The following is a 20,034-nucleotide window of genomic DNA, read 5'->3' as shown; positions in this document are numbered from 1 at the left end:
TCCGAACATTAGCAAAATGCCTTTAAACCACATTCTGCACTGCAGACGAACTTCGTCGCTTACACGTCTAACTATGATTGAGTGAAAAAAAAAAACACCGACGAGACAAACGAAAGGATGAGAACAAGAAATTTCCCGCCGAAGCGACGATCCATTTTTGCTACAGTTGCTCCCGCTGATGAGGCTTTGCGGGGAATGATTAGAACCGTATCGCCGGCACGTTTTCGCCGGTATTTGAGCCCCCCACTCTACAAAAATTCTTCGACATTCCTTGAAGCTTTGGCCATCCCACACATGCGAAGGGTGTTGCCTACTTTGCTCTGAAAACGTGAGTAAGACAGAGGAGCGCTATCAACGACACAACAAACTACGGCGCGCACCTGGCTCCTCTCCCGCGTGTTCTACGCAAGGCCGCCACCAGTGGCGCGTCCATCGGCGCGCACTACGCGAATAGCTGTCTATACTAATTTGCTATCGCAATCGATGCTTCGCCTTTCGGGCGAAACTGCGAATTTTTTTTTTCACCTCCTGGGGTTCTCTAACGTGCACACACTGCACGACAAATGATCGTTTTTGATCGTTGAACTCGAAACCTCGAGCTCAGCAGTGTGGGACCATACAGCCACTGGGTCATCGCGGCGGGTTGATGTTAGGAGAGGGAAGACGTACAGAGTATTTTGAAGCAATATATGTAATGGATGGATGAGACGGATGAAATTATCAGATTTCCTGACAGCTAGATTGCGTGAATATAACAGCCTATGCATCAGTGTAAAATAAATTTCCACACCGTTTAACCCAAGTCTCGGTGGCGGTGTTCTATTCGGTTGCGAGAGCGCTACAGCTGGGAGATCAGTTCATGGCTTTCAAATATCGCTCCGCAGTTACTTCGCTGAATCAGGTCAGCCGCTAAATTACTTTCATGTCACGTGCTAAGCATGTGAATAACAATGTCCTCGAACGGGAAGCACAACCGGCAGCCCCGCTCTCAAACTGATGGATGATCCATTGTAAACTGAACTGCCCACCTTTTGCGGGCTGTGGTGCCATGGGAACAAGTGGGATCGCGGAGACAGCGCCGTCTGGATACAAAGGTCTTCCGCGCATGTAAACGCTAGGCTGTAAGCCGAGGCGGAAACATGTCTGCAGCGAAAACCCGTGTCGACGTTTGTACGACAACCGTAAGTGGTTGAGATTTTGGTTCGTAAACTCTCGCACCTCGACTCTGTGGGATGCAGATGTTTGCGATAATCCACACGTTTCCGCGAACCTGTATAATATCTCGTGGAAGGTGAAACCGAGGAAAACGTCTCACAGTAGGACAGTGAAACTGAAATATGGTGCTTGAACATGGAGGAAGCGGGAGGGGGGAGGGGGAGGTATTTCTGTGAGGTTGATATTGAACTTCGAAAAAATGTACGCCGTCATTTCGAAGGAAACATATCATGTATAGTTTGAGAAACGTTGCTTCTTTTTGACCGTGTCTGTATTGTCACGTGCGCATTCCGTTTTCACAGGAAAGCACAATGAAGCGGTGTTTAGCATGGATGTCTGCATAGTTTTCGTTACGTAGGTGGCTGTTCTTGAGATACAGCTGGTTGTCTATATACAGCTGAGATGCAAGTCACTTGTATGTGCGCAGTTAACGCGGTGTTGTTGGGAAAGGTCAGACATCGGATGAAGTTGGCGGAAGCATGGGAGATTTGAGTGGACAACGTTGGGAGAGGTCAGTGAACCTGGTGGCTACGAAAATAGCTCGATGAAGATGCCTCAAAGCGAGTCTGATAATGATTCTGACCACGCTAGCTAGGTTGGCGTAAGTAAGAAACTAATTGAGACATTTAGGATAACTTATTTTGGAGTCGACGTGGGAGCTGCGCAGGGATGAGAAATAGTAGGCAACGAGACCTTAAGATGGGTTGAGTGTTCATTATTATTAGTATGACCAGCGCGTAACGCGAAGAGAAACACACGAAAAGACGAGGACAGGCGCTGTGCTTACAACTGCGTTCACTTATAATGAATCGGACATTTATGTGCGTGCCTAACGCGCTGATGTCACACATAACGAACAAGTTGTCGCCTTTGTATTGCTACGTCCGCTTGTTGCTTTTACAAAATGTCACAATACCGAAGTTGTTCAGCGTGGATCTTGGCATCGTGTTCGTGGTATCGTGGCCATCAGTGCGTGAAAGCGCGATCGAAAGCTTAACAGTTCGATCTCTCTCCGCTTTTTATGAGAGTGATATCGAAATACGGGCGGGCAAGCAGGTGGCGATGGCGAGATATGTTCACCGTAGAATTAGAATTAACGCAGTTTGATATACGAAAGAAACGTCGCGCATGCTCGCTAATATCTGCAGAGAGAAAGAAAGTATAACGAAGATTTTTTATTCTAACTACATAGCGCGAAGAACAAACGGTGATAGCACAAAAAAAAAAGCCTCGTCTGTGTTCTTCCGCTTCGCCGTCACTTCCATAGCGGGGATTATTTTAAATAAAAATTATAGTCAAGTAGTTCCAAGTTTCTGTGCAAATTTTTGTGCTGCAGCATTACTATGTATACAGAAAGGAGGCTTAGGTATGTACTGCTAGTTTTAAGTATGGTAATGAAGACATCTAAGCCTGAGCTTCGGTTGATAAAACATTGAACGCGGGCGTCTGATGTGATTCCTCACCAGCTTACACGGCATAAGGCTCGCCGATAAGGATACATGCTCTGCCGTATGAAAACTTATCTACCCGAATGGACAAAGACCATTTTTGGCAGGGCGATATCACGTTCTTTTTTTCGGTGATTAAAAATGGCTCGTTGATTAAGAGTAGTCGCCTTTTTTGCCTTTATTTTGATGAACTAGGCAACGCTCCACTGATTCAACTGCTAAGCCTGCTCGTTTAATCGGAGAGCACTTCTTGAAGAAGGCTACTTACCTGTACGAGCGCTTGTGACAACGAACATACCTATGCGAGTGTGTTTACAATTACCGTTTATTATTTTCCCTCTCTTTCTTTCTGATCTATTCTTTCCCTCCCCCAATGCAGGGAAGCCAACCGGACACGTTCTTGGTTAACCTCCCTACGTTTTTCTCTTTGTCTCTCTCTTTCTCTATCCCCAGGTCATTTCAGAACTGGAGTTGGGAATAATAAAAAAGAAAGTAATTCTGAGGATTGGCATAACAAAACTATACGATCTGAATATGAGTCATGGCGTACCGAGTGACTCCGAATACGTTTTTGGCCACTTGGGTTTGGTCGACGTGCACCTAAATGTAAATTGTGAATTTCAATTTGTAAATTGCCATGTATGCCGTAAAGTAATTAGTCCATAACTTCATTTGTATTTTTCGCTTATTATCCGACTGCGCATCTTGATTTTTCGAGGAAGATAACATCCACCTCTTTGATTAACGCAACTCAAGCACTGAAATTATGCAACCTGCAACCGGCGATTTTTAGATTGCTGTACAGTCCAAAAAAAAAAAAGATAAAGAAAAGAAAACACTCCGTTTATCAGAAGGAGCAAACACAGTGCGACAAAGCTGTGGTAAACATTCGATTGAGGTGGGTAAATGCGTGTCTTGTGTATGCGATCACGACCCGGGGCTGTTTTAGTGGAAGCATAAAAAAATACATATTGCCGATTTTCAACAAATAGTTTTGGAAAGCTGCTGTTAATGTACTTGTATTTTTTTTCGCCGTTGCATGTGTGGGCAATCTGGACAAAAGAGCAAGTTCTTGCAAGCTGCGGTATTGCTTCTGTGGGTGCTATGGATAATTTTCGGCTACCGCAGCAACCTGATTCTTCGACATGGTATGTAGCAAACCGTTTTTTTTTCTTGAAACAACATAAATGATATTATTCGGATAAATATACCAGAATATTGAGTGTACAAAATAGCGGATTGTCGATTTATCATTTTTGATATCCAGACGAAATTTACGCGGTTGTTCTTATAATGTGATACATCTTGGCGGTGGAACTCCCAATTCTTACTTTCTTATATGTCCGTAGGAGGTGGTAACGAAAGTGTTTATTTCTTGTCCTCTGTTTGAACGGAATACATGAATCGTACATAAAATGGGGGTGCTCACAGGAAGCATGCGGGTCGCTGTTATGTGAATTTTTCCGTAGGCTGTAATAAAGAACCAAACTTTTTGCTACCTTCGTACCTCGTGCTTGTCGCTTTCATTTTTGGGCTTTCACTTTTGGACAGGGACATGGCATGCACAATTTTGTTTTCTCTGCTGTGTTCACGACAAAACACAAGCGATTTAGGAAATTGCAAACGCCACTCGCGGTGAAGGCTTCTTACGTTGGTTATTGTACTGAATGTGTGGATCCAAACAGCACGGAGGAGCTTTTTTAAGCCATCTGGAATATGGATCACGGGACACGTACAGAATAAACGGAGTGAAAAAAAGACAAGTTGGAGTGGCTGTGAGCTCTCGCTTGGTGCGTTCTTATTTACCGTGCCAGCTTAGAAAGCGACGCACATACATTCTGGTTCCTATTTAGTGTTTGCCAGATTTGTAACGCTTGGCCAAGTGCTGCAAGAACCAACATTTGGCATGGCCTCCGAGATACCGGCGTGGTGGTACTCATGTTGGCTCCGCTACACGCTACGCGACGTGAGCTCGGCTGTAGGAAGGTTCCAATAACGGAATCTCCGAATATACTTTGTCACTTATAAAGAAAGTCAAGTACGAAGGCGGTTTTGTATTCCCTAAATATCACCTGAAACAAAACTACGAGACTTCACCGACATGAACGTCGAGTTAGCCCAAGTGATACTACCGTACCTGTAGATCACTGTGTAGCTCACACATAGGCGAACCGTGGATTGTTTATACAATGTCGTTCTTGTCTCTATGCACCTGTGATCACGCTACTTAGAAGTGACGAAACGCCTCGGCAACCGACAGTGAAAGCAACTAATTTGCCCTTGTTTGTGTATACACCTACAAAAGAAACAGCAATGCCGTTTGCACGCCGTATTACTTGTGCTCCTAATTAGTTATTGTTTAGAAGCCATACTGCATGAACAGTTCGTTCTCATGTGTGCATAATCCGCTTGTATTTAGTTTCCATATTGGAAATGTGGACACTACAATAGGGTGAATGTATGGTAAAGATATCCTGATGCTCTCGTTGGAAAATGATGTCGAATAACAAACAATAATTACAGCTTTAAATGGCTTTTAAACACTTTTTGCATCAAGTTCACTTCGCGCTCAACCGACCAGAAAGTACAAAACACGCGCTGATTTGGGGCTCATTAATATTTTTTTCTCTTCAACTTCTGTTCCAGCTGAACGCAAACAAGTTGAAGTTCTGCACCCGGACGTGCGGACAACGGCGCCAGAATTTAACGAAAGCGTAGAAAGCACCACCATAAAAGCAGAGAAAACAAGGACTACCGGGCCTGCGTCAAAGGGTAAGTGTGCGCGCAATCGCTTTTAAATGAAACTTGACACCAATATCTCAAGATGCTGGCGTTTCGAGGTCGAACCTTGAAGCTTCATAATACAATATTATCCGGCTGGCCACTATATACTTGCACCCCGCAGGTACGCCACGGCAACCTGAAATGTGATCAAGAATTTTAAGCTCAGAGTCTTCTCAGGCGTGCTTACTGGTTCGCACATAACAGCGGGGCACTCGAAACCGTCACTGTTCGGATGAAAGTGACGATGTTCATTATAAGGCACATTACCGCTCAACAACTTGTGATCAACAGTGGTCGAAGAAGAGATATGTATCTAGTGCTAGCTTTTAGACACGGGGACTTGCAAGCTCTTTTACATGCCGAACCCACGATATGATGATGACACATGCCGTGGTAGAAGACTCCGGTATAAATTTCGCCCCCTGAGCTTCATTGACGTGCGCCTAAACCTGTGTAGATGAGCGGCTTTGTATTTTGCCCTCCCCCCCCTTGAAATGCGGTCACCTCCTGGTTACTTTTTCAGCGTGAAGGCAAGTGCTGACGAATACGAGTCTAATTGTAGAAACGTTGACCGCAGAAACGCATCTCGTTACACGAACGTAGTCGTTTGAAGCCTTCAACTATACTTGGGAAGCTCTGAGCACATGTGAAACGCAAAACCAGGCCTGGATGATGTAAAGAATCGATAGTTCAATGCTATTATTCCTTGTCGTGCTACGTCAGTGGTGAAAGTGGTGCTCCGGCCACGTTTATCACGAAGTCCGTGTTTTCTTTCTCTTCCCTGTTAGCTTGCGCCATTCTTCCTTGAGTATATGAATTACCGACACGCCCAACAGTCAGTACTTCTAAATTATCACCTGGATCAGCCGGGTGTGAACGGCTGTTGATAAGCAATTAATGAAATCGAGTGGAGCAAACCCTGGTCGTTATAATGTTAAGGGTATGCCCCTCCCCTCTGTAATGCATTTATAGCCTGAGAGTATTGGAAATAAATAAATAAACAAATAAATAAATAAATAGTTTGCGGTGCTTGATTTCTTTCATCGACACATTATACCAACACAGCTTTGCGTTCGAGCCAGTAAATTTTGACGTTACGGCTAAAAAAAGAAAAGAAGAAAGAAAGCTCCACATGGGCTATTTTTGACCTTGAGAGCTGCCCAGAAAATAGCACCGAATAATGTTCTGCATTATACGTTTGCAGGAATCGTTGTTTGAACGCATGTTATAAGTGCCATTTCATGCTGTCGTAGAGTGTAGAGGCGTGAGTAGAACTGGTTGCCCTTGTTGGTACAGGTTTATCTTCACAGAAATAGAACTGAACTACATTAAACATAGTAGTAAAAGACATTGCTGCGTTTACCACAATATGTCGTGCTGTTTAGTGTCATTTCTATGAAGATGTGGACGTATCTACTGTGCACGCTCTGTAGACGCTTCCCGAGTGCGAAAAATTACAGGGTCTCTTAAGATCTCTCTTAAGAGGTGAACGGCGAAAGCCTACTCTTCCTCCTCTTATCATTCGCCTTTCTTTTTGTCTCTTATCTTTCTCTTCCTTCTTTTAGTCAATACTGCTCAGTTCTAAGCATTTTAGTCATTTGTAATCAATTGCGATCATTACAAGCTGTTGGTCATGTTGGACATGTTGGTCATATCATAGTCATTAATAGTTATTACAAGTCATTACTGGTTATTACTAAGCGTTTTTAGTCATTTCTAATCAATTGTAGTTGTTACAATTCGTCGTTAGACATGTTGGACATTTTGTAGTAATTGGTAGTCATTACAAGTCACTTCGGTTATTATTAGTCATTACTTGTCATTACTAAGCCTTTTAGTAATTTCTAATCAATTGTAGTCGTTACAAGTTGTCGTTAGACATATTGGTCATTTCGTAGTCATGAATAGCCATTACAAGCCATTACAAGTCATTTCAATCATTATTAGTCATTACTGCTCACTAGTAAGCATTTTTAGTAATTTGTAATCAATTGTGGGAATTACAAGCTGTTGTTAGACATATTGGTAATGTCGTAGTCATTTCTTGTCATTACAAGTTATTTCAGTCATTATTAGTCATTACTGCTCACTAGTAAGCGTTTTAGCCATTTGTAATCAATTGTGGTAATTACAAGCCGTCACTAGACATATCGGTAATTTAGGATTCATTAGTAGTCATTACAAGTCATTAGGAGCCATTATTGGTCATTACTGGTCATTATAAACCTCTACCAATCTCTATTATAACGTTATCTTTCCGCAGACTGTCACTATCAATCATTTCTCATTCTTTAATCTTTCTTTAATCAGTCTTCCTATGGTGTGATGACGCTTCGGCGGACACTCCGGTGGTCAGGTCTGCTCACAGAAACTTCCCCATGCGCCTAGAAAGGCCTTCACTTTAAAAAAAAAGGATTTCTCGCCAGCGCACCACAGCCGAACCGGTCTCCTGATTTGGAATGAAAAGTAATTTTTCAAAAAGAAAACGTAACTTTCAAAAAAAGAAAGAAAGAAAGGAAGGTAAAAGAAATCGACACTTCAGAAAATCATGTACACGAATAACATTGACTAACTGATTAAATAGTAAAGCAAACCCTTAGTTGAAAAAGCCCTTAGAAACATTTATACAACAGCTGTATCCGCGAACATTGCATCGACGTTTCTGAGATCTTGTCTACTCTGCTATGACGCTATGTATATTTAATGGCACACCTCAATTAACCTGATCTATTTGATCAGGTTAAATTAATCTGCAGAAAACAAAAGTAATGTTTAACAGTCTCGGAAGAGAACAGCAGTTTACAATAGGTAGCGAGGCACTGGAAGTGGTAAGGGAATACATCTACTTAGGGCACGTAGTGACTATAGATCCAGATCATGAGATTAAAATAATCAGAAGAATAAGAATGGGCTGGGGTGCGTTTGGCAGGAATTCTCAGATCATGAACAGCAGGTTACCATTATCCCCAAAGAGAAAAGTGTATAACAGCTGTGCCTTACCAATACTCACGTACGGCGCAGAAACCTGGAAGCTTACGAAAAGGGTTCGACTTAAATTGAGGACGACGCAACGAGCTATGGAAAGAAGAATGATGGGTGTAACGTTAAGGGATAAGAAAAGAGCAGATTGGGTTAGGGAACAAACGCGAGTTAATGACATCTTAGTTGAAATCAAGAAAAAGAAATGGGAATGGGTAGGACATGTAATGAGGAGGGAAGCTAACCGATGGTCATTAAGGGTTACGGAATGGATTCCAAGGGAAGGGAAGCGTAGCAGAGGGCGGCAGAAAGTTAGGTGGACGGATGAGATTAAGAAGTTTGCAGGGACGACATGACCACAATTAGTACATGACCGGGGTAGTTGGAGAAGTATGGGAGAGGCCTTTGCCCTGCAGTGGGCGTAACCAGGCTGATGATGATGATGATGATGATGATGATGATAATGATGATGATGATTTGATGCGTGGACAACGCCCTGGTGATGTCAGAATGCGTTTAACACTTATTCAACGCTTCACAATTAACTCAGTGCGAACGATCGCGGTGATGATCAGGGATAATAAAAGCGAACGCCAAGTGAACAGCGCATGTCAACACAAGGTTCTTCAGTGCGCGTCTCCTTCGCACCGCTGTATTGAAGTACGGTGGCGCAGCGTTCTCCAGTAGTTTTTGTTCCAAAGTGTTTCAGTACAGCGCTGCTTTTGCGAAGGCACCACTTGTGCCTCCAATCCGGTAGCCCAGAATTTAAGCAACCGTAAGGTCGTTCGATAGCAAAGAAGCGCCGCTTGCGGTGCGGAATATGCTAACCCGCGCTGTGCTGGTTGACTTGGTGTAGGCTGCAACACTTACCGTAGTTTGCCGCAGCACTAATGGGCCTATCAGGCCTGAGCTCGCCTACCTGCGGCACCGGCTTAAATGCAGCGCGAAAAAAAAACGTATAAATTTCGGCACTGAATGATGTCAGTGCACATGGGCAATAAAACTTGCACACAGTTTTATTAGCAGTGCTTATCCATGTATATGCAAGCACGAGGCGCGCATCCGAATATACGCTGTAAAAGATAAGTGTTAGAAAACAAAGAAAAAAAAGCGAGATATTCTGTTTTTGCTACAAAAAATTTCCTTTCAATGAAAAAATATATCTTTTTAACAAAAATACTTTTTTTTTTACTGTTTATGCTAAAAGACCGAGTTCTCGATTTTGACAGAAATGGTCCTTGTACGACAAAGTTAGAAGTCAATATATACTGTGGACGAAGCGAAATTTCTTCGTCTCTTTGCTACCCTCAATAAAATTTATGTGCAACTCCATCAGCCGCCTAAGTACAGACAGATAAATCCCTTGTGCACCAACCAATTGGTCCTAATTTGTGAAAAAGCTGCGGCTGCTCTCCGGTCGAGTCATGTGACTCCAGAGCGTGGCTATATAAACTCGCAGAGTGGGTATTCGCACGTGTCGCACACTAGCAGGTTTCGTGACGCCGGAGGTCCTGTCCAATTTCATATGTTCTGTGTAGCTTATCTGTCTGTTCTCTAGAGGTGTGCGAATAGTGATTTTTGAGACCGAATGGAATGTACTCGATATGTGCCAGAAGCGAGTCGAATGGGAAATACATTTCGAATAATGAATAGCCGTTATCACGACCAATATAAAGCTATGATCCCATTCCGGTATTCTTAAAGGGAGTAAGTTTCTGTGGTCACGTAGTACTTTACAAAGCGTTGTTTACTTAAAGCACAAATGGAGCATTAGCGACGCACAAGTGCCTTCTTCGCAAGCACAGGGCTCTTCAGAGAGCGTGAATGATCGCTGTAAAACCTTTAAAGTATGACTACCTAAGTGACGTAGCCTGTTCCACTACGCAAGCTCTTGTGTTTCGAGTCTATGCTATGCCCGCGGGGGTGAAAATTTATTATACAATTGCTCCAATGTTATGTTCATTTCGGCGCATTTGAGGTTCAGAATTATTCGATAAGTGTGTTGGAAAAAGGTCCGCATTTATGAATAGTGCCTGTTCGATTTGTTATGGAAGTTTCAAATATTTTCACACCCCTACTCTTCATATATGGCTTGATACAAGCACACCCAAGCATTCGACTCTTTTGTACACCATGAAAGCTGCATGCCGTAATAAGGAGAGTAAAATACGTTAAAAATATTGTTACGTGTAGCTGACGTACGAGTCTACAATATATTTACACGTAGACAAGCGGTGGCAATGATGGCGACGCTATATCAAGCGGTGGCCACGTCGTCTTCCTTCTCCTCAGTGCAGCCACACTGTGGCGGCTGTTCCGTAGCATCACCCCCGGCAGTAGAAGCGCCGTCCCGGTGCTTAATCTACACATCCGCGGCGAAAGGTGTGTGATATGGCTTTAGTCTCGCCACGTGAACGATGTCACTTGCAGCCGACGATGACGCTGAGAGGCTGGCGGGGATGACTTCATACGTGACATCGGTCACTTGTCGCACCACACGGTATGGGCCAGTGTAGCGGGACAGCAGCTTTACGGAAAGGCCCACACGTCGAATGGGGGACCAGAGAAGCACCAGAGAACCCGGAGTAAATTGTACGTCGCGATGGTGGCAATCATAGAGGCGTCGCTGATGCTCCTGCGAGGCCTCGAGACGGGTGCGGGCGAGCTGGCGCGCGTGGTCGGCGTGTGCGATCGCGTCGCGGGCGTAGTCAGTGGTTGAACGTGTGGCCGAGGGCAACAATGTGTCCAAGGGCAACGCGGGTTCTCGGCCATATAGGAGATAGAATGGTGAATAGCCGGCGGTGTCGTGACGCGATGAATTATACGCGAACGTCACATATGGTAAGTGAAGATCCCAGTCGTGGTGGTCGGTCGCGACGTACTTGGATAGCATGTCGGTGATGGTCCGGTTGAGGCGCTCCGTGAGGCCGTTGGTTTGTGGGTGGTAGGACGTGCTGAACTTGTGCTTAGTCGAGCAGGAGCGGAGGATGTCCTCGACGACTGCCGACAGAAAGCTGCGGCCACGGTCAGTGAGTAATTGGCGCGGGGCACCGTGCACTAAAATGATGTCATAGAGCAGAAAGTCAGCAACGTCAGTAGCACAACTTCTCGGGAGGCCTCTGGTGATTGCGTACCACGTAGCATAATCAGTAGCGACGGCGACCCATTTATTTCCGGAGCCCGAGAGAGGGAACGGTCCAAGAAGGTCTAGACCAACACGGAAAAAGGTTCCGGTGGGATGTCGATCGGCTGAAGACATCCAGCTGGAGGTGTGGAGGGCTTCTTCCGGCGCTGACAGGGCTCACAAGCGGCAACGTAGCGCCGCACGAAGCGAGCGAGACCCGGCCAAAAGAAGCGACGGCGTACACGGTCGTATGTGCGCAAGACGCCCAAGTGTCCAGCCACGGGAGCGTCGTGAAGTTGTTGGAGGACAGTCGACCGCAAGTGGGATGGAATTACGAGCAGAAGGTCACGGCCGTGTGGACCGAGATTGCGGCGGTATAGTGTCCCTTCCTTAAGGAGAAACATCCGGAGAGAGGCGTCGCCAGGCGTTGACTCCAGATGGTCGATGAGGGCTCGTAAGGAAGGATCGCGGCGTTGCTCATTGCCGATGTCGAGCAACTTGGACACAGAGAAAACGCAAGTGATGGTGTCCGCATCAGCCGGGTCGTCGACGGGGTAGCGGGACAAACAATCGGCATCCTGGTGCAAGCGTCCCGTCTTGTATACCACGGAGAAGGTATATTCTTGCAGGCGTAACGCCCAGCGAGCGAGTCGTCCCGTGGGGTCCTTGAGCGAGGATAGCCAGCAGAGCGCGTGGTGATCAGTGATGACACAGAAGGGGCGTCCGTACAAGTATGGGCGAAACTTGGCAACAGCCCACACAAGAGCGAGGCACTCGCGCTCTGTGATTGAATAATTGCGCGCGGCGGGTGATAGAAGTCGGCTGACATAGGCTATAACGCGATCATGTCCACGCTGGTGTTGTGCTAATACAGCTCCTTTGCCGTGACCACTGGCATCAGTTCGAACTTCCGTTGAAGCAGACGGGTCAAAATGGGCCAGAATTGGAGGCGTGGTAAGGAGAGTAGTGAGCTGCGAAAAAGATGCGGCATGGTCAGGTCCCCAAGAAAATAGGGCGTCTTTCTTCAAGAGGTCGGTAAGGGGACGGGCGATGTCGCAAAATCCTTCACAAAGCGTCGGAAATATGAGCACAGCCCTACGAAACTACGAACGTCCTTGGTAGACTTCGGAACAGGAAAGTTCGTAACGGCGCGAATCTTGTCCGGGTCAGGTCGCACGCCTCTGGCGTCCACGAGGTGTCCAAGGACGGTGATTTGGCGGCGAGCGAAGTGACATTTTGACGAGTTCAACTGGAGACCGGCGCGGCGGAACACGTCAAGAATCGCTGAAAGGCGGTCTAGATGCGTGTCAAATGTGGGTGAGTAAACGATGACGTCGTCCAGATAGCACAAACAGGTGGACCACTTGAACCCCTGAAGCAAAGAGTCCATCATTCGTGCGAAGGTGGCGGGCGCGTTACAGAGACCGAAAGGCATCACCTTGAACTGATAAAGGCCGTCAGGGGTAACAAATGCAGTCTTCTCTCTGTCCATGTCGTCGACGGATATCTGCCAGTATCCGGACCGTAAGTCGATAGAAGAAAAATAAGTGGCACCGTACAGGCAGTCTAGAGCGTCATCAATACGTGGCAAAGGGTACACGTCCTTTTTTGTGATTTTGTTCAGGTGACGATAATCTACACAAAAACGCCACGTTCCATCCTTCTTTTTGACAAGTACGACGGGAGAAGCCCAGGGACTACAGGAAGGCTCGATAATGTCCTTGGCAAGCATCTTTTTGACTTCCTGTTGGATAACAGCTCGTTCTGACGCAGAAACACGATATGGACGACGGTGAATAGAGTTCGCATCGCCAGTGTTTATGCGATGGGTCACGACGGACGTTTGACCTAAGGGTCGAATGTCAAAGTCAAAAATGTCGCGATAGCCTTCAAGAACGCGGCAAAGGGCTGCAGCTTGAGCAGGTGTAAGGTCAGAGGAGACCATCTTCTTCATGTCGACGTCAGTACTGTGCGATGACGTCACGGTATGGGCTGAGCTGTAACGATCTTCCACTGTGAATGGCTCGACCTCATCATCCTGCAAAGCGCGAATTATAGCCAAGGAGATCCCCTGAGGCAGAACTTGCGCGGTTAGCGCGAAATTGACGAGTGGAAGGCAGGTGCGGTTACCAGTAATTGTCAGCACAGTGTGCGGCACGATAACACCATGTGTAAGCATAACGGCCGGAATTGGTGCGGCCACGTAATTGCCGTCAGGTACAGCTGGTGAGGACAACAAGTCTACGTGTGTCATAGAGTGAGGTGGAAGGCGAATAAAATCTATGCAGCTCAGATGGCTGGGAGGCGGGTCCACAGGGTCGGCAAGAAGAGGCAAGTCAAGGCGAAGTGAGCCGGCCGAACAGTCAATGAGGGCAGAATGATGGGCAAGAAAATCCAGACCGAGAATGAGTTCGTGAGGGCAATGCTCGATGACGGTGAAGAGAACGACGGTGTGTCTCTCAGCAATGGTGAGTCGGGCAGAGCACATGCCAACAATAGCGACAGTCTCTCCGTCGGCGACTTGTACAAATCGGTTCGGGGCAGGCGTCAGAACTTTCTTGAGCCGACGGCGAAGAGCAGCACTCATAATGGACACATGCGCCCCGGTGTCAATCAACGCGCACACAGGAACATTGTCGACGAGAACGTCCAAAAGATTCTTGTTCGTCGGTAAGGTGAAGCGAGGATTTTGAGCCAATGTCGTCTTTGCAGCTTCACCTCCAGAAGCTGCGCTGTCTAGTTTTCCGGTCGGGGGTGCGGCGAGTAGGTCGGAGAAGGAGCACGGCGAGACGGGGGCGAGCGAGATTGACGACGGGAGGGAGAAGGCGAGCGGGAGTAGCGGGGTCGAGTCAAAGGCGTCGCAGGGTCAGATGATGGGGTGGGCATAGAAGGGGCGAAGGAAAAGGACGCACTAGAGGGGCGAGGGTGGTAATTAGGAGAATAGCGTGTGGGGGAAGTCCAGCGGCTGCGGCAGTGGCGAGCGACATGTCCAATGCGTCGGCAGTTAAAACAGATCGGCTTGTCGTCCACGGTTCGCCATTCGGAGGGGTTGCGCTGTCCATAAGAGTAAGAAGGGCGCGGTGGGGCCGTGCGTGGAGAGAGAGGTTCCGAGCATGCGGAACGAATGGAGTGCAGGCCGACGTTGGATAACTCTTGACGGACGATGGCCTGGATCAAGGAGATTGTCACCGGAGAATGATCAGGTGACGGAAATGAAGGGGCCGCCGGTTGTGCCGCTTCGACCTCACGACGAATAATGCGGGTCAAGTTGTCACATCACGACGGCTGGTGGAAGAGGTCGTCACAGGATGACGTAGCAGCTGTGTTGGGAAGTCGCGTGATGTGCTGGGATAACCGGCGGCTTTTAGCATGCTCAAGACGGCGGCACTCCTTGAGGATCGTATCGATGCTGGTGACGTTGGTAAACACCAGTAAATTGAAGGCGTCGTCAGCAATCCCTTTGAGGACGTGATTTACCTCATCGTCCTCAGACATGGTCGGGTCAGCCTTGGCACAAAGGGCCAAGACGTCGAGAATGTAGGACACGTAGGACTCGGTCGACGTCTGTACACGTGTGGCTAGGGCTTTCTTGGCATTGACTTGACGACCGAAGGGATTGCCAAAAAGGTCGCGGAGCTTCTCTTTGAAGAGATCCCAGCTCGAGATCTCCTCTTCGTGAGTCTGGAACCATGCAAGTGGAGCTCCGTCGAGGTAGAAAACAACGTTCGCGAGCATAATAGTCGAATCCCACCTGTGACTGGTGCTGACACGTTCGTATAAGCGGAGCCAGTCGTCAACATCAGGACTGCCGACTCCGTTGAAAACACCAGGATCCCGAGGTGGGGAAATGGCGACGTAGGTCGGGGCTGCAGGCGGAGACGGTTGCGTAGAGGAAGTGCCGCCAGCAGGAGCCGAAGTTGCACTGTCGCCGTGGCGACCGCTGCGAAGCTCCATGACGGGTACGGGGAACGTCCACCTCCACCAAATTAATTGTGTGTAATATTACCAAATATTATTGTGTAAAATGACGGTGTAAAATGTATTGTGCAAAAGACGCCAAAGAAGACGTTTGTGAAAAACAGAAAGGGTGAGAAACAAAAAACAGAAGAAAGCTGAAAAAAGTAAGTTAGTATACGTACATGTTTTGGTTCTGTGAGAAGAATATTTTGCAGTGTGTACAAGTGCCACGAAACATTGATGACAAAGGGTGACACGCAGACTTATGCTCGCTTAATTTTCTCTTATGTCTCGACTGTTCGTTTGTAAGCCCCAATAGTTGACAGCTGAACGAAACTTATCAGTGACTATTACGTGCATTCTTTAGAGTAGTGCGACAAAGCGGACACTTAGAGCCATTGCAACAGCGGTGAATTATTTACGGTGCCGTATTGTAGTGGTGCGGAATATATTTGTCTGCTTTTTTTATTTGATGCGCTCAACTTGTGTCTCATTATTTTAGCAAGTCTCCGTACAAATCTGTAAGATAGCCTCGCGTACTGTGCGGCGTACTATTCAATCAGCCAGAAAGGTTTAGGACACACCGTCTGCAGAATGCTGTGTTGAAGCAGCGTTGGCAGTTTCTCAGTCGTTGATGCAGTGAAGACGAGTGAAACTCCGCAACCCTCCGAACCTTGCCCACATACCTCGTTATATAATTTTACCCCAATTGCCTCGCTCTTATATTGCGTATTCACCTTTCCGCGTACTCTGCCTTACTCACGCTATGCATTGCCATCTATGAACCTGGTAAGCTTTATATGGCTAGGTTTACCGCCGACATTGAAAACATTTTTTTAGAACTTTGTTGCTCCCCAGCCATGCTCCTGTCATGCCGGCTCTTTATTTTTGCTAATGCTCGTATACTTACATTTACGTGCATGTTAAAGAACGTCAGGTAGCAAAAAGGAATTCGGAGTGCACTCCTAAACCTCCCTAAGTCCCAGGAGCCCCATGAGACTATTAGACACTACGAATATGTGGCTACACGACTATTAAACTCCACGAATCGAATTATTCTTGATAAATTGCGATTTTGTTGGAGGCGTGAATATTTTAATCACGCAGACACATTTGATAACGTTACTTTAAAAAATGAAATAGTCTGGAATTCTTTCAACAGCCTGTTATGTGTGGAACAAGCATTCTAACAGCAATCTTTTTTTTTTTTCCTGTAGACCGCACCAGGTCATCCAAATTTCGTGATATTTGTTGGAAGCCGCAATGCATTGCCCTTGGTAAGAGCTATGTTGTTATCCATTATATAAAATTAGTCGTAAAGCTTCTGCACAAGTCTGGGCCTGCGAAAAAAAAGTTCCGAAATAAACAAATGTCAGTGACTGTTAATTGATGCTTCACTTAGGTCCGCTTTATTTGTCTCTTACTACGCAAAAAGTGGTGTATAAACAGGACTCTAAGGAATGTTTTAAAATGACCAGTAATATTGGCTAATTGCAAGCAAATAAATGAGAATTAGAAAGAATAGGAGAATATTACGAACATTATTTTTTAAAGCTAAACAACACAACTGATGATTCTGGTACCTACATTTACGCTGCGATTTCTTTGTGTGTGAGCATCGACTGTACTCAGTTTGCATATAGCCCAATTTACATTTTTTTGGCTTTCTCGCCTTTAACTTAGGCTTGTTCGCCTTACGTCAACGATACTTAGAACTACTGCTAAATCACTATTCTGCCTCTGGAAGTTGGGAGAGCTATACGACAAAAAGAATTCTTACGTTTTAAAAATAATACCATACATTGATCATACTCTCAACTGATAACGCGTGTCTCATTGTTTCATAAGCAACATCTCTATCATTAGTGGCAATTAACAGGAAATACATTATTTTAGAAGTAAATCTGGTCATAATGCCGGAGCTACTCGAAGAGCTGACGAAGAGTTCCTTGACAATCATCGCATTTCCAGGTTTGTTTTTTGTTGGTTCCGGCTCATTTTGAACATGCAACACTTATATCCCTAGCGGACATAATAAGCGACGGATTGGGAAAGTCAAGGCCCTGCGACGATTTTTATGGCTACATGTGCGGACAAAGAGCGGAAAACAAGGTGCTGCCGCCTTCTAATGTGAGAAGCTCCGCTATCAAAGCTCTCCAAGGTACGTAATTATCACAGACATTTATAATATCGACTTGGCAGTGTTGCATCATAATAATAAGCCGATATTATGTGCACTGCAGAATGTACGCCTCTCCCTGAGATATAAAATTTATCCCTGTCTTGAGCCGGCCGACACCGCTCAAATTGTGTGCTTCCTAACTTCATTGGGCTACCTAGTGCTCTGGCGTATTCTACGGCGCCATCTTCCTTTTGACAATTGCGTTGTTACCACAATCAGCCACTGCTGCTGGTTTGGCGTCATGTTACTTGCCAAACCCAATTTCCCTCTCCTAATTGTTAACCAGAATCTCAGCTTTCCGCCTTTACTCTCTGATAAAAACAGCAGTATTTCTGTTCGTAAACATTGCAGCTATGGCTTTCGATTTCATCGCGTGTTGCGCGGTTATTAGCCCGTCATCATTTCTTTTGGTGTTCTCAACTTTCAGCCCTATGAATTGGTACTGGCAGAGTGACATTCCTAAAACTATTTGTAAATACCAATATGTGCCGGGAGGTAATTAAAAAAAATGACAGCTGAAGCTTTTAGTAATCAGTTGAGCATTTGTCAGAGCAATGTCTGCCTCATCGAGTAGTATATACCAAGGATGACAATTGTGCTACCTACTATAGGCAATTTTTCAATGTGTACTGCGAACTGTACAACTGTTACACTGTTTTTTTTTTTTTTGAAGAATAGGATTTGCGAGATACTATTCGCAATTTGAGATTGCCTGCCGTGTGAGTTATTAGCAATTTGTATTTGTTTCCTTCTCCTGAACCGGCTCCTCTGTGACTGGTTGTCCAAGGCAAAGATACACGTCCGTGGAATTTGAACAAACTGAGCTCCAATCACCAACTTTCATTCGGTCTTCAATAAATTCGACGTTGTTCTCTTCCATGTTATTCTTTAAACAAAAGGTGTGCGAATGCCACGTGTCACACTATGCCACGTGTCAGCTCCAGCGAATAATAATAAAAAAAGAAACGGGTAGGCTGTACCAGTGGGTATGTGAAACCTCTTGTGCGTGGTGAAGAGGGTGTAGGGGGCGCTTGGGGAAATGTGCCGCAACAAAATAAACAATTTACATTTATTAACGTATTAGAAAGCTTGCACACCAAACTTATGCTAAAGATAGTGGGGTCTTACGGCCTAATTTTTCAATCGTGCTCGATCCTTTGTATTACAAAGGGCGCTTGGGCAATAGGGTATAAAAGTCACCCACTCCCCACTGATGGCACTCGTGTATAGGTGTGGCTACCGCGCTTGCCTCAATCTCCCGCGTTTGCACTCCATATAGAGAGGCTCCATGATCAAAGAGGTTGGGTATCCATCTGTCCTGCTGCTCGAGTCTCTTCGCGCTATTACTGGGCCCTACATGTGGAACGCCGCGACGCCATGGCGGACGAGGCTTCAAATATCTGCAACGAATTGCACAATTGTAGACGCTATAACTCCTGACGAGCATCAGTTTAACTTTGATGAATTACACCTGCTATAACAAAGTGAAATCTGTCTAGCTCAATGACTCCTGGTGGGATCGACAAATGTAATGCCGAGCTACGCTTCTCTGAACGCCATCTGGCAGGCTAAAAACATTAATAGGTTAACAGCACTATTGCCCACAAGGCCAAGAAAAGTGCTAGGACTGGCGTCACCTTTCTTCTCTCCGTCGGTTATTGCGCAGCGCCTGCGTTAATGTATCTCTCCAACTGCCTCAAACCAACACGCTCCTTAGCTAAAAAGTTGCCCCAGTTGCGTTGTTCGTGCCCGCGCAGCAGCGCCATCTGCGCGCGCGACACATGCACGGTTTAGTAAAAAAATTTCGCTACACATCGATAAGAAAGTAAAGCAGGTGAGTAGTGTGGCTGCGGAGATGTAACCGATAATGCTTTGACATGTTTTCCTTTCATGCAGTCTTAGGAAGGGGCCGCTCTGACCAATTTTAAAGGCGTTTCATTGGAAAAAAATTTGTAATTTTTAAGTCTGAATTGAAAACGAACCCGTACAGCTAGATGGCAATCTAATCTAATCGAATATTGAACGTTTTTAGAATAAAAGCAGCCGTTCTCGCCATTTATATGAAACAATATTATATTATAGTACCTGCAATGCCAGCAAGTTTCTGCCGGAAGAAACAATGGAGCTTATAAAACGCCGTCTTAAATGCCGAAGTAGAGCATTCGGAACAACTAAGCACTTTCTTCCCATAGCCAATGGCTCTTCGGATACAGCAAATTATCGAAGTTCAGAAGGAAATGCCTGGCTTCCTGAGCAATGTATTGCATGCTCTCCTACGAAATTTCTGGAGTTCTAGGTCTACAATGGCCGACAAGCAGAAAATCGTAGGACTGTTGCACCAATTT

General features: G+C 45.9%; 1 protein-coding gene across 5 annotated transcripts in view; it reads left to right on the top strand.

Moving 5' to 3' along the window:
- Window positions 1-1,047: 1,047 nt before the first annotated feature.
- The window catches only part of LOC142563985 (neprilysin-2-like), a 140,280-nt gene continuing 121,293 nt past the window's right edge, over window positions 1,048-20,034 (top strand). For 4 of the 5 annotated variants that reach the window (XR_012824459.1, XR_012824460.1, XM_075674749.1 and 1 more), the window contains exons 1-5: window positions 1,048-1,181; window positions 3,727-3,811; window positions 5,310-5,435; window positions 16,725-16,784; window positions 17,534-17,668. Coding sequence is in view for 3 of the 5 variants with exons in the window: in XM_075674749.1 (XP_075530864.1) it covers window positions 1,140-1,181; window positions 3,727-3,811; window positions 5,310-5,435; window positions 16,725-16,784; window positions 17,534-17,668 (448 nt within the window). In the remaining 2 variants the exon portion in view is untranslated. The remainder of the gene's footprint in view (window positions 1,182-3,726; window positions 3,812-5,309; window positions 5,436-16,724; window positions 16,785-17,533; window positions 17,669-20,034) is intronic. The other variant, XM_075674750.1, reaches the window with a different exon arrangement.

The sequence above is a fragment of the Dermacentor variabilis genome, chromosome 11 (assembly GCF_050947875.1).
Source record: "Dermacentor variabilis isolate Ectoservices chromosome 11, ASM5094787v1, whole genome shotgun sequence".
Lineage (NCBI taxonomy): Eukaryota > Metazoa > Arthropoda > Arachnida > Ixodida > Ixodidae > Dermacentor > Dermacentor variabilis.
Note: the sequence above shows the minus strand (reverse complement) of the source record. Positions and strands in the feature narration are given on the sequence as shown.